The following is a 12725-nucleotide window of genomic DNA, read 5'->3' as shown; positions in this document are numbered from 1 at the left end:
TTCAAGCTTTCGAACGATTTCGCGGAGGCAGAACCTCAGAGTACCCAATCAAGGACAAAGCCGTTCGTCCCAGGAAAAGACTGGATACACAATTTAACGTACGCAGGACGCGAGAATACATCTAGTGAACGCATAATGAAATTTTAACTACAACCAATGACAACACGCATTATACTAAACCTTGCATACAAAGTGGCGGTATATAGCGCATTTCGGAAGGGAAGATGCGCCCACTCCTTGCTCTTCGGCGACTTCCATCTCGATGCCATATCCGTAAACTCGAAGTTTCGTCACCGGTTACGTTGCAATAATTCATCGCTGTCGTCTGAAGTTGCAACTTTAGCTTAAGAGTCAGCAGTTCCGGCAGCATCATGGCTCTTGCCTTTTTTCATTTCAGAATTGTCACTAAAAATCCGGTGAACGGAAGAAGGTCCCCAAACTTCCGGCCACTGCGGCCGCATTTCGATGGGGACGAAATGCAAAAACACTCGTGTACTTAGATTTGTGTGCAGGCCGAAAAACACAAGGTGGTCTAGATAATTCCCGAGCAACGCCCCCCCCCCCCCAGCCCCCTACGGCGTGCCTCATAATCAGGTCATCGTTCTGGCACGTAAAACCCCATAATTTAATTTTAGAATTTCCCCAAGGTAAATGCTTCCGGTATATCATTACAATGGCCATGCGGTGGTCACGGCGCAGATGTAATGCTTCCGCATTGATAAATCACCATCAGCTAACACAAATAGACATGCATGACAGGACGAGAGAGCTGAAACTACCGCCTGGTTTTAGAACCAACTGACAAACCAGTTGGTATCGTTTGCGCTTTCGCGTCCTGCGTCCAATGTGTCGAACGGAACGAAAACAGGAACGAAAATCGAACAATAAGGATATCTTTGTTTGGAACGAAAACGTAATCGAAACGTTATTTGTTATTTTCTTCGGAGCAAAACCGCCATTTCTTTGATCGGTTTTCGGTTCAAGGGAAAAGTCGGCAATCCGAAACAACCGACGTCAGGCAACGCGTGCTTATCAGGGGTCCGCATAAGCGTGTATCTCAGGCAGGGATAGGGATAGCGATAGCCGGTCGAGCGCTCCACTAATCTAAGCTTGCCGTTCGGTGCCTTAGCAGATGGCCATCGTAGCAAAAGTTGGGGCTGCGCGCTGAATAACTTATCGTTTCTTTTTTTACGGGTACAACGCTTTGTTGCCGAAGCTTTATCGTCCGTCCGTGTTCGTTTAGGTTCGTTTTAGGGGAACAGCGGCCTCGCATTTCGGCGAGTATAAACTCGATGACGTGCGGCTTCTGAGATCATGCTCAGTGCCTTGGCTCATGGCAGTCAGATGCAGGTGATTAATTTCACTCAGCGCAGCTCAAAAGTAAAGGGACACCGACTAGGTCAGTTCCTCGAGTTTATTTTGTACGTCTGTCTCTTCAATCATTATTGTGTTATTATTTGGCGTATTAGTTCCAGTTTGTTTGTTACAACTGCCGCTGAAAATGTTTAGTTACAATAGAACGGGATCCTTGAACAATTCTGATGGTTTCCGGAAAGTATCTATATATTTGTGTGCATTCATTTACACACAATAAAATTCAATAGGGTATACGCGAAGTTCTGCAAGTGCGCTTCTCCACATATCTAGTTTGAATTAAGGGGACACTAAAGGCCAACACTCAGCCGACGTGGTGGTCTGTTTAAATACCATTCCAGAAACCTCGCAACGCTTGTTTCGTGCCATGAAAAGACTTAGTTTGCGAGACAGTTGCATCTGAAGGGTCTGAATACCTCTTTCGAAATTCAAATCTCCCGCCAAACAACCGGGGCAGTGGTGACGTTGCGTACGCCGTCACCGCCCTTTGTGGCCGCCGGTGAGTAGAATGGCGCCCGACAGACGGCGGTACGGTCATCATCATCATCAGCCTGGTTACGCCCACTGCAGGGCAAAGGCCTCTCCCATACTTCTCCAACAACCCCGGTCATGTACTAATTGTGGCCATGCCGTCCCTGCAAACTTCTTAATCTCATCCGCCCACCTAACTTTCTGCTGCCCCCTGCTACGCTTCCCTTCCCTTGGGATCCAGTCCGTAACCCTTAATGACCATCGGTTATCTTCCCTCCTCATTACATGTCCTGCCCATGCCCATTTCTTTTTCTTGATTTCAACTAAGATGTCATTAACTCGCGTTTTTTCCCTCACCCAATCTGCTCTTTTCTTATCCCTTAACGTTACACCTATCATTCTTCTTTCCATAGCTCGTTGTGTCGTCCTCAATTTGAGTAGAACCCTTTTCGTAAGCCTCCAGGTTTCTGCCCCGTAGGTGAGTACTGGTAAGACACAGCTATTATATACTTTTCTCTTCAGGGATAACGGCAACCTGCTGTTCATGATTTGGGAATGCCTGCCAAACGCACTCCAGCCCATTCTTATTCTTCTGATTATTTCCGTCTCATGATCCGGATCCGCCGTCACTACCTGCCCTAAGTAGATGTATTCCCTTACGACTTCCAGTGCCTCGCTGCCTATTGTAAATTGCTGTTCTCTCCCGAGACTGTTAAGCATTACTTTAGTTTTCTGCATATTGATTTTTAGACCCACTCTCCTGCTTTGCCTCTCCAGGTCAGTGAGCATGCATTGCAATTGGTCCCCTGAGTTACTAAGCAAGGCAATATCATCAGCGAATCGCAAGTTACTAAGGTATTCTCCATTAACTTTTATCCCCAGTTCTTCCCAATCCAGGTCTCTGAATACCTCCTGTAAACACGTTGTGAATAGCATTGGAGATATCGTATCTCCCTGCCTGACGCCTTTCTTTATTGAGATTTTGTTGCTTGCTTTATGGAGGACTACGGTGGCTGTGGAGCCGCTATAGATATCTTCCAGTATTTTTATATATGGCTCATCTACACCCTGATTCCGTAATGCCTCCATGACTGCTGAGGTTTCGACTGAATCAAACGCTTTCTCGTAATCAATGAAAGCTATATATAAGGGTACGGGTACGGTATAAGGGCGGTACGGTATTTTGCCTAAAACGCGAACGCACGGCCATGGAGAAACCGTGCCACGACAGAGCGGTGGGTTTGCCGCTGAAGCTGCTTTTGGTCAAGTGGCGTGAACCGTTCGGGCATCGCGCGGCATCGCATGGAAATGCAATTCTATGCTACTCAAATGCAGTTTGTGCGATTTTTCGGAGCCAGTGAAATCAGCGCAGCACTACGCGATAACGAAACTAGCGAAAGCGCGGGCTGCGCGGAGTCAAGCGAAAATGAAACCTGTCGAGTGTCCGCGTCGTTGTCAAGGGTAATGTCAATGAGGTCTTCATTTTCTAAAACTGAAATCGAAGTGAACAACTAGCATTTTCTGTCGTGTTATAATGCAATATAATGATGTTTTTTGTAAAGAGTAGTTGAGTGCTAGTCACAGAATTTAAGTGAGGAGTGCCTTTGTCATCGAGCAAGCACTTGAATGTCCCGGGGGAGTCTCTAATCGTGCTCTGCATTTACCTCAATTTCTCAATTACTAAGGCTCTGCTCGCGATAATATTGACACCTTAGAGATTCTCGAGAACTAATCCATTACCTAAGCTTGACTTAATATTTGTCTGTAGGATAGGATAGGAATAACTTTAATAAAGTGCCGGCAAACGACGATTTAACGAGTCGTGACGCTGGCCAAGCGTCGACCCGGGGTTATACTCTACTCTGCACTAGCCCCGTTGGGCGCGTTTGTAGTGGGTCACGAGGCTTGTGCCTTTCGAGCGCACCCCGGGCCTGCTGGATGGCCCATAGTTGTGAGTCCTTGTCTGTAGACTTTAACCACGATCGCGAACCTCGGGTTAGAATGATAATTAAGGTCTCAATACGAGGGTTGCTGACACTATTCCTGCTGCCTTCCCTCCTTCGCACCATCCAAGCTTCGAAGACGCGTGTTTCGGGTTTACCATTGCTGCTAGCTGGAACGCGGCCATCTTGGTTAGGGCAAGTCAGCTGTGTGGGAAACCGTATGCTTGTGGAATTTGTGGTATCTCCTACCCAAATGAATAAAATTCGACCCGCCGTGGTTGCTCAGTGGCTATGGTGTTGGGCTGCTGAGCACGAGGTCGCGGGATCGAATACCGGCCCCGGCGGCCGCATTTCGATGGAGGCGAAATGCGAAAACACCCGTGTAGTTAGATTTAGGTGCACGTTAAAGAACCCCAGGTGGTCGAAATTTCCGGAGTCCTCCACTACAGCGTGCCTCGTAATCAGAAAGTGGTTTTGGCACGTAAAAACCGATAATTGAATTAATTTTATTTTAATGAAATTCGCTCCATGCAGGTGCTGGAATACATGGACGCCATAGGCACCTTGACGCGTGGCACCTTACCGCGGCTTTTACCGTCACGTTTGCGGCCGCTGGCTCCGAGAGGAGTCGTTGCCGACGCCAGCGCCACCACCGTCGTCATTCATGACGGACGTGCTTCGCAACTACACTGCCCTGAGGCACCGGAAGATGATGGCGCGACAGGATTGGAAGGAGCCTGCCGATTACGTTTCCCACTACTACCGCGGCTGCGTCGCCTACTTGTACGAAAAGCGGAGCCTTGGGGAAACCTTGGAGGAACTCTTCAAGGTGACGGCGGGACCCTGGGAAAAAATAGTTGTTTGTCGCATAGCGTAGAATCTGAAATAGGGCAACCCTTCGTCGCGTAGTCGTATCGGGCCACACGTTCTGGCGGACGTTGTTAAAGCATTACGTGGCAACGCCCAGGTCATGTGAACGCTTAATCACCGCAGAGACTTCCAACCAATTCAACAATGAACGAAAAGCAAAAAAAAAGATAAAAATTAAGAAACATAAAAATTAGGAACTTATGCGCACCTCTTAGCTGCCACATCCCGGCCACGGCGGCCGCATTTCGATCGGGGCGAAATGTGAAAACAGCCGTGTACTTAGATTTAGGTGCACGTTAAAGAACCTCAAGTGGTCGAAATTTCTGGAGTCTTCCACTACGGCGTACCTCATAATCAGAAAGTGGTTTTGGCACGTAAAACCCCATAATCTTTTTTTTTCTTAGCAGCCAAACATGAGGAGCCGCCAGTTTGTGAGTGCAACAGAGTTGCACAAATGTTTAGCCCTACCAACTGAAAGATGCAGTTCTTGCCTGACTAATTCGGATGTCAGTGCCTACTGAATTACGTTGAACGGCTAAGGCCTAGCACGGAACTAGAACCACGAAAGAACTAAAGCGCCTTAGTGGGACAATGCAAAGAAAGACAAAATTGAAGAATGTGCGATCGGGCTGATAGGCATTAAAACCATCTAGCTAATTGATTATTTTGTAAAAAAAAGAAAATGATATTTAGCCGTCCCCGACTGGGTTAAGTCCAAACTCGGGACGTTTATTCAAGAATCGGGACTGTGCCGCTAAATTCGAGATGCTTGGTGGTAACTTTAGACGTGGGAGCGTACTCCTGTGCTTCATTTTAATTATTGATCCACCAGAGCGGCCATAGAGTATAGAGAGTGGCTGCAAGCAGTTTTGTACTCCACATGCGCAAAGCGATACAAATTTCGACACCGCCGAAATAGCTTTGCCGTCGTAGGCGACATAGAAAATAAGTATTTTGTGTGCTAATGGATTCTACGCTGTCAAAGGAATTAACACTACGCTTATTCTTTCTTGCCAGGTGACTGACATAAAGCCTCACTTGTGGCTGAACATGACTTCCGACGAAGAATTCACCCATTTACTCCGCCTTATGTTTACCGCGTTCATGGCCTGTTCAACGTCACTGTTCCGAAGGACGGCAACTACACCATATTTGAAGTGCACAGGGTGGCCTCCTTCAAGGGACGCTTCCGAAACATCGGTAAAGACAGCAGCAGTGGCCTCTACCTCGAATCAGTGTTAAAAGTCATCGGTCACGACGATGTTAATGACACTGTCATCGAGGACTGCCTCTCTCTCGACGATAGCATCGCACGCCTGGAAAATTACGGTTCTACACCGTTGCCTATTTCCACGAGCGAGTGCGCAGATTTCCCGCCGCAAAAATGGATTACAGTGACGAACTCTTTCGAAGGCTTGGAAAACCTGCCAGGTGACACAAGGGTCTTCGCTGCGGCATACCACGACACCTGCCGCAACCTAAGATCAGCGCTCCTCAGCCAAGTGCCGCAAGTGAGGGTCTTCTACCCCGTACCTTGCTGGCGGCCAACTTTCTGAAGCTCGACTTCATGATCGCCTCGGGATCGGAGCACGACCGGAAGCTGGTCGAGGACGTCTGCCACGCGGATACGTGGACCACCTTCGGGCTCCTCTTCGGGGAATCGCTCGCGAAAGTGCTGTCCGTATCGTCGACAGCCGCACAGACCGTGGAAACCTACTTCTCGGCCCTCAAGGCGGTGATCGCGGACGAGGCCCACGTGCTGGGCGCGTGGATGACCGATGAGGACAGGCGCGCCGCGGTTGCCAGGGCGAGAGCCCTCCAAGTCACCGCCTTCGGCGCCAGCTCTTCCCTCTATGAGAACGAGGTCGGTGGAACCGGGTTCGATGCGGCTTTCGGCATGCGCAAAGACCACTGGATCTACAACAAGGTGACCGTAATGAAGAGGACGAGGATCGCCGACGACGTCGACTCGTTCTCGCGCGCGCCGGCGTTCTCCGCGGGCAACGTGGGCAGGTACGAGACCGAGCTCTCGGCCGACGCGAATCGGAACTTGGTCTCCGTGCCGTACATGTTCGCCCTGCCTCCCCTGTTTTTCGACGACGTGCCAGGGGCCAGCAACGCGAATATCGCGCTGCTGGGCGTCCAGATGGCGCGACAGGCGCTGCGACTGCTCGTTGACGGGGCGGTCGCCTCGGCGTCGTGGTCGAAGCAAACGATGACCGCTTACGAGGAGCTGAAGAAGTGCTACGCGAACTCATCGTTCGCCTTCCACGGGCAGCTGGACGACGAACAGTTCGGCGACGCCACCGCGACAGCCTTGGCAATCCGCTACGCCTTCTTGTCCAGGATGGACATGACCTTGCCTTCCGACGACGATCGATTCTCTTCGAAGCAGCTGTTCTTTCGACGGGCGTGCCTGTCGTTCTGCGCCGGCGGAAAGCAACGTGCGGACTTCGATTCTTTGGACCGAGACACTGCCTCGGCATCTTGCACGCTCGGTGTGTCCAGCATGCCAGCGTTTCACGAAACGTTCGGTTGCACCCGTGCCGATCCAATGGCGCAACCTCGAATGTGTAAAATGTAGTTTTTTTTTGTTATAGACCCGATGCGTTGCTAAAGTTGCTGGCGCCACCCTGACTTTTTTTATTCGCTTATTCGTCAGCGCGTGTGCGTGGTGCTTGTTTTTTAAAGAGGTTTCTGACATTTACATTTGCCCTTTGAATATTGTGAGTATACGTCTTAGCAATTCTAGACACCAGAAATCTCCAAAACTCAATTAAAGACGCGTTGGCAGCTTTTCATAGCGCTCTAGGATAAGTGGACAACGACAATATGCTTTGTCAAAAGTGTGGTTGTGAATGACATGCCTGTTTCATTTGCTTGCTTTCTTAACTATCTAAAACAAGGATTTGCGTCTTAGCGGCGTTGAGTCATGTCTAGAACCTTTCATGCAAGGATTGTATAATGTTTGCGTTGGGTCGGATGCTAGTATCGTATATGTACGGCCAACTTCTATATGCACGCCCAAGAACGTCGGACAGGCGCCCATGACCAGTTAATAAGTAGTCGGCCCGGTCTTGGCCACCTGGGTTGGGCCAGGCTTGGTTTTTGCACGTGGCCAGTCTGTTTGCCGACCACCGGCAGGTGGTTCGCCCGCTACACTGGGCCGGAGTCATCACAGCCGGTTTAATCATCGTGGCCGCATTGGGCTGACATACGGGCCGACGATTTCTCCACGACGGTAACCGCATGGTTTCTCCGCGGCCAGCGTTCTTTTGTCGGTTGCAACGCATCCCACGAGTAATGCGAAGACGTGGGATTGTTCCCCACCGGCGGCAAGTTGTTTTTCATCCACTTTTATTGCCATTCATTTATCATTTCTTCAATTCAGTTGGTAAGTACAAGTAACTTCCGATATGCTTTCCTTGGTGTCTCACTAAGAATTGTGAAGAAATTATCACTTCAGTTATTTTTGTCGAATTTTATTGAGCTATTAAGATACAAACACAACAGAAATTGGATACTTTGTTGTGAAATGCAGTAAATAGTAGGTTAATGGTACAGTCAAACAAAAAACAATGACAGCCTTGTTAGGGTACTTGAATATGTCTGTCTCAGTAAACCGCGTCCGCATTCTCGGACTCCACATACAACAGGACGGCGGAGGCGCAAACACCATCCAACGTCTCAAGCAGACCACCTTCCAAATCATGCGAATGGTCAGCCGTATCACCATCAAACAATACGGACTGAAAGAAGACGACATAATACAGCTCGTCCAGGCCCTGATAATCAGCCGCATTGCCTACGCTGCTCCCTACTTGCCCCTCACTCCCAAGGAGATAGATCAATTAGACGTACTTCTTTGGAAAGCCTACAAGCAAGCGCTCGGCCTACCCCCGGGAACAGCGACACTCAAGCTTGAAGCCCTAGGAGTCCATAATACTATAAGAGAAATTATAGACGCCCACCTCACAAGCCAACGAGAACGACTAGCCCTCACACCAACAGGAAGAACAGTCCTAGCGCGCCTAGGCTACCCCACACACGGCAAAGGCCACGAAAAAGCAATCCATCTGGCCCCCAACTTCCGGGAGCACATCAAGGTAGCCCCTATCCCCAGAAGCATGCACCCAGAACATCATGCCGATCGTCGCCAAGCTCGCGCAAAAACTCTACAGACAAAATATGGCAGTCTCCCCACCACACTATACACAGATGCCGCACAGTACCCCCAATAAGCAGCCATGACGGCCAGCGTTATCAACTATAACCTGCAAGAGGTGGTCTCGATGACGGTCCGCACTGCCAGCGCCCTCGTAGCGGAGGAGACAGCCATCGCCTTGGCCATCAGCTCTAGTCTGACAAACGAGTACATCACAATTATTACCGACTCCCAGGCAGCTTGCCGTAGCTACGCGAGAGCTCGAATATCTTCAATCGCCCACCGACTCCTCAAACAAGCCTCCCAATTTTCGGACGTTGAAATAGTGTGGACTCCAGGACACGAGTCCCTCCGTGGAAATCAGCGTGCGCACACTGTAGCCCGAGCTCATGCCTCCCGGGCGCCACAAGAGAGGGATACATGCAGACGCATCCATGGAGCCCGTACCGTACCTACGCCATACTACAACACCACAGATTGAACAGACGACAATACCCACCTCCGCACAAGACCTTCTCGCGTGAAGACGCCGTAACATGGAGACAACTACAAACCAATACATACCCACATTTAAGCAGACTTCACGCAATCCACCCTACGCTATAGTCATACAAATGTCCCCTTTGTAATGATTACGCCTCCCTATATCACACCACATGGGCGTGCCCCAACGTGAAGGCAGCCCCGCAAATACCCAACCCCACACCCGAACAGTGGGAGGCCGTGCTGACTAGTTCGCACCCTCGTAACCAGCAGCAACTGGTGCGGCGGGCCCGGGAGACAGCAAGAGCCGCAGGAGCCCTGGACTAAGGGCGCCTCCCGCACAAGCAGGAAGACACCTGCTTGTCCTTTCTTTTTTTTAATAAATGTTTCTCCTCCTTCTCCTACACAAGCCCATTCACCTGTGCTGTGCAGCCAGGTCACTTGACTGCTCCTGCAATGGTCCTGCTCTGGAATCTGAAATAAAGACTCGTCATATGTAAGTTTCAGAAATGGGACGTTGCAATAAGATAATGTGGACGCTTCAGGATCCTTATTAACACGGCAGTCAGAAGCTTTGTACGGAGAACACAGACTACATTGCACAGACGCGATAATTTACATACTCGAAAAACTGAACAATGATATTTGCAATAGTCTGGCACGTCTGGAATCCCTGCCGCGCCCGATTACACATCGACCGTCCTACTCGTCAGAGTTCCGTCATGGTTGCCGTGGTGGTTGTCAACCTGGGAGCTCTGCGAGGCAGTCTGAAGTCCAGCACCCCTCGAGATGGCTTGTACCGGACCACGACTCGGCGGCAGTAGAAGCCTAAAGCAGCGGCCCCGGCGGCCGCATTTCGACGGGGGCTAAATTCTAAAACACCAGTGTACTTAGATTTAGGTGCACGTTAAACAACCCCAGGTTACGTCCAAGTTATTCCAGAGTCCGCCACTACGGCATGCTTCATAATCATATCGTGGTTTTGGCGCGTAAAACCCCATGATATAATTTTGTTTAGAAGCGTACAGCAGGCCGGCAGAACACCAAGCCGCTGCAGTACAGGTCAGTGGTTAGCCAGCCACGGTTGCCGCGATCTACGGGCACATTGGATCATCTGGTCCGCAGGCTGGTGCCTCCTTGCCCATGGGCTGCTAACACCGCTAGCCAACAGGCCGCTACGACACCAGCTCGCCGGGCGAGAAGCAGCGCTCAGCGGGACATAGGCCTCATCAGGTCCCCGTGGCCGCCGGACAGTTGGTCACAGTAAGCCGCGACTCGAACCGCCGGTTAACGAGCTGCCGTCCGAATCGCTCCACGCCCGTAGATGCAGAGCCTAGACGTTCTTTCTTTTAATTGCGATAAAGACTGCCCTTAAGGCATAATTCTTGGTGCGTATATGTGTGTTATATGTGTGCTGTGAGGCCTGTGTTGTGTATGAATTGAAGCAGTGTTTTGTGGAATCTGTTGTCATGTATCCAGCGGTTATAGCTGGTTGTCACACTGTAGCGGAGGCCGGCTTGCAGTAGGAGACGCGAGCGTTCCGATTTTGCTCGGTGCTCTCTAGCCGCACGCAGCTCCCGTTGTGGTGGCCACGAGTTTTCTTGATGATGATGACGATGTACACCTTGATGCGTGTGGCGCATACCCACTCATTAGGCGTCATGGCCGCACAATCCACATCATTACATACAGGTATAACCATTCCTTGGGTGCTGAATAGTGAACAGGATGCTTCGTGGTCTCTCAAAACCCTTTAAGCATTGCACTTAGGAACAGGTTCTCACAAATGCGTAATTTCTCTTTACGAACACTGTACGCATTTCACATGCAGACAAACAGTCTCACGTTATTTGGCCTCGAAATAAACGTCGCACAAGTGTGACGCGAGCAGGGCAAAATTCGCCTTAAAATTATCTTACGCCCGTCTCCGCGATCGCAACGTACGTACTACGTCGCACACACTACATATAGCATGCTACATCCATGACGTGCTCACATCAGCGCAATTTTCCGGGAAAATTACATTGTGGCCAATCGTATCGTTATCGCGCAAACCGACTTCTGAGAATGCGTGCGGAGCGATCTATGCAAGCAAACAGCTCTTTGGAAGGTATTATTTTACTTGCCTGAAACGGATATTTTCATGTGCTAGAGGCTTAGTGTATTTTCGATTTTTGGGGAAAATTAATCTCTGCCCAATCGTATTTTTATCGCTTTAAACGGCGTCTGCGCACTCCCAGGGACTGAAATATGTGGAGTACCACCGTTTTCGAGGCACTTTATTTTTCGTTGGAAGAATGATATTTTCATGGGCTATATAGGCTTAGTGTTTTTTCGATTTTTGGGGAAAAATTAATCTCTGCCCAATCGTATTTTTATCGCGTTAAACGGCGTCTGCGCACTCCCAGGAACTGAAATATGTGGAGTACCACCGCTTTTGAGGCACTTTATTTTTCGTTGGAAAAATGATATTTTCATGGGCTATAGGCTTAGTGTTCTTTCGATTTGGGGGGAAAAATTAATCTCTGCCCAATCGTATTTTTATCGCGTTAAACGGCGTCTGCGCACTCCCTGGGACTGAAATGTGTGGAGTACCACCGCTTTCGAGGCACATTATTTTTCGTTGGGAAAATGATATTTTCATGGGCTATAGGCTTAGTGTTTTTTCGATTTTTGGGGAAAAATTAATCTCTGCCCAATCGTATTTTTATCGCTTTAAACGGCGTCTGCGCACTCCCAGGGACTGAAATATGTGGAGTACCACCGTTTTCGAGGCACTTTATTTTTCGTTGGAAAAATGATATTTTCATGGGCTATATAGGCTTAGTATTTTTTCGATTTTTGGGGAAAAATTAATCTCTGCCCAATCGTATTTTTATCGCGTTAAACGGCGTCTGCGCACTCCCAGGAACTGAAATATGTGGAGTACCACCGCTTTTGAGGCACTTTATTTTTCGTTGGAAAAATGATATTTTCATGGGCTATAGGCTTAGTGTTCTTTCGATTTGGGGGGAAAAATTAATCTCTGCCCAATCGTATTTTTATCGCGTTAAACGGCGTCTGCGCACTCCCTGGGACTGAAATGTGTGGAGTACCACCGCTTTCGAGGCACATTATTTTTCGTTGGGAAAATGATATTTTCATGGGCTATAGGCTTAGTGTTTTTTCGATTTTTGGGGAAAAATTAATCTCTGCCCAATCGTATTTTTATCGCTTTAAACGGCGTCTGCGCACTCCCAGGGACTGAAATATGTGGAGTACCACCGCTTTCGAGGCACTTTATTTTTCGTTGGAAAAATGATATTTTCATGGGCTATAGGCTTAGTGTTTTTTCGATTTTGGGGGAAAAATTATTCTCTGCCCAAGCGTTTTTTTATCGCGTTAAACGGCGTCTGGACACTCCCGGGAACTGAAATATG

General features: G+C 49.1%; 1 protein-coding gene across 1 annotated transcript; it reads left to right on the top strand.

Annotated features, from left to right (window-relative positions):
* Positions 1-4338: 4338 nt before the first annotated feature.
* On the top strand, positions 4339-7669 carry LOC142564951 (uncharacterized). The gene is made up of 2 exons (XM_075676167.1): positions 4339-4617; positions 5676-7669. The coding sequence occupies exon 2, from the start codon at positions 6226-6228 to the stop codon at positions 7240-7242; it is 1017 nt and encodes a 338-aa protein (XP_075532282.1). The 5' UTR covers positions 4339-4617; positions 5676-6225; the 3' UTR covers positions 7243-7669.
* Positions 7670-12725: the final 5056 nt, after the last annotated feature.

The sequence above is a fragment of the Dermacentor variabilis genome, chromosome 11 (assembly GCF_050947875.1).
Source record: "Dermacentor variabilis isolate Ectoservices chromosome 11, ASM5094787v1, whole genome shotgun sequence".
Lineage (NCBI taxonomy): Eukaryota > Metazoa > Arthropoda > Arachnida > Ixodida > Ixodidae > Dermacentor > Dermacentor variabilis.
This window is presented reverse-complemented; position numbering and strand designations above follow the sequence as displayed.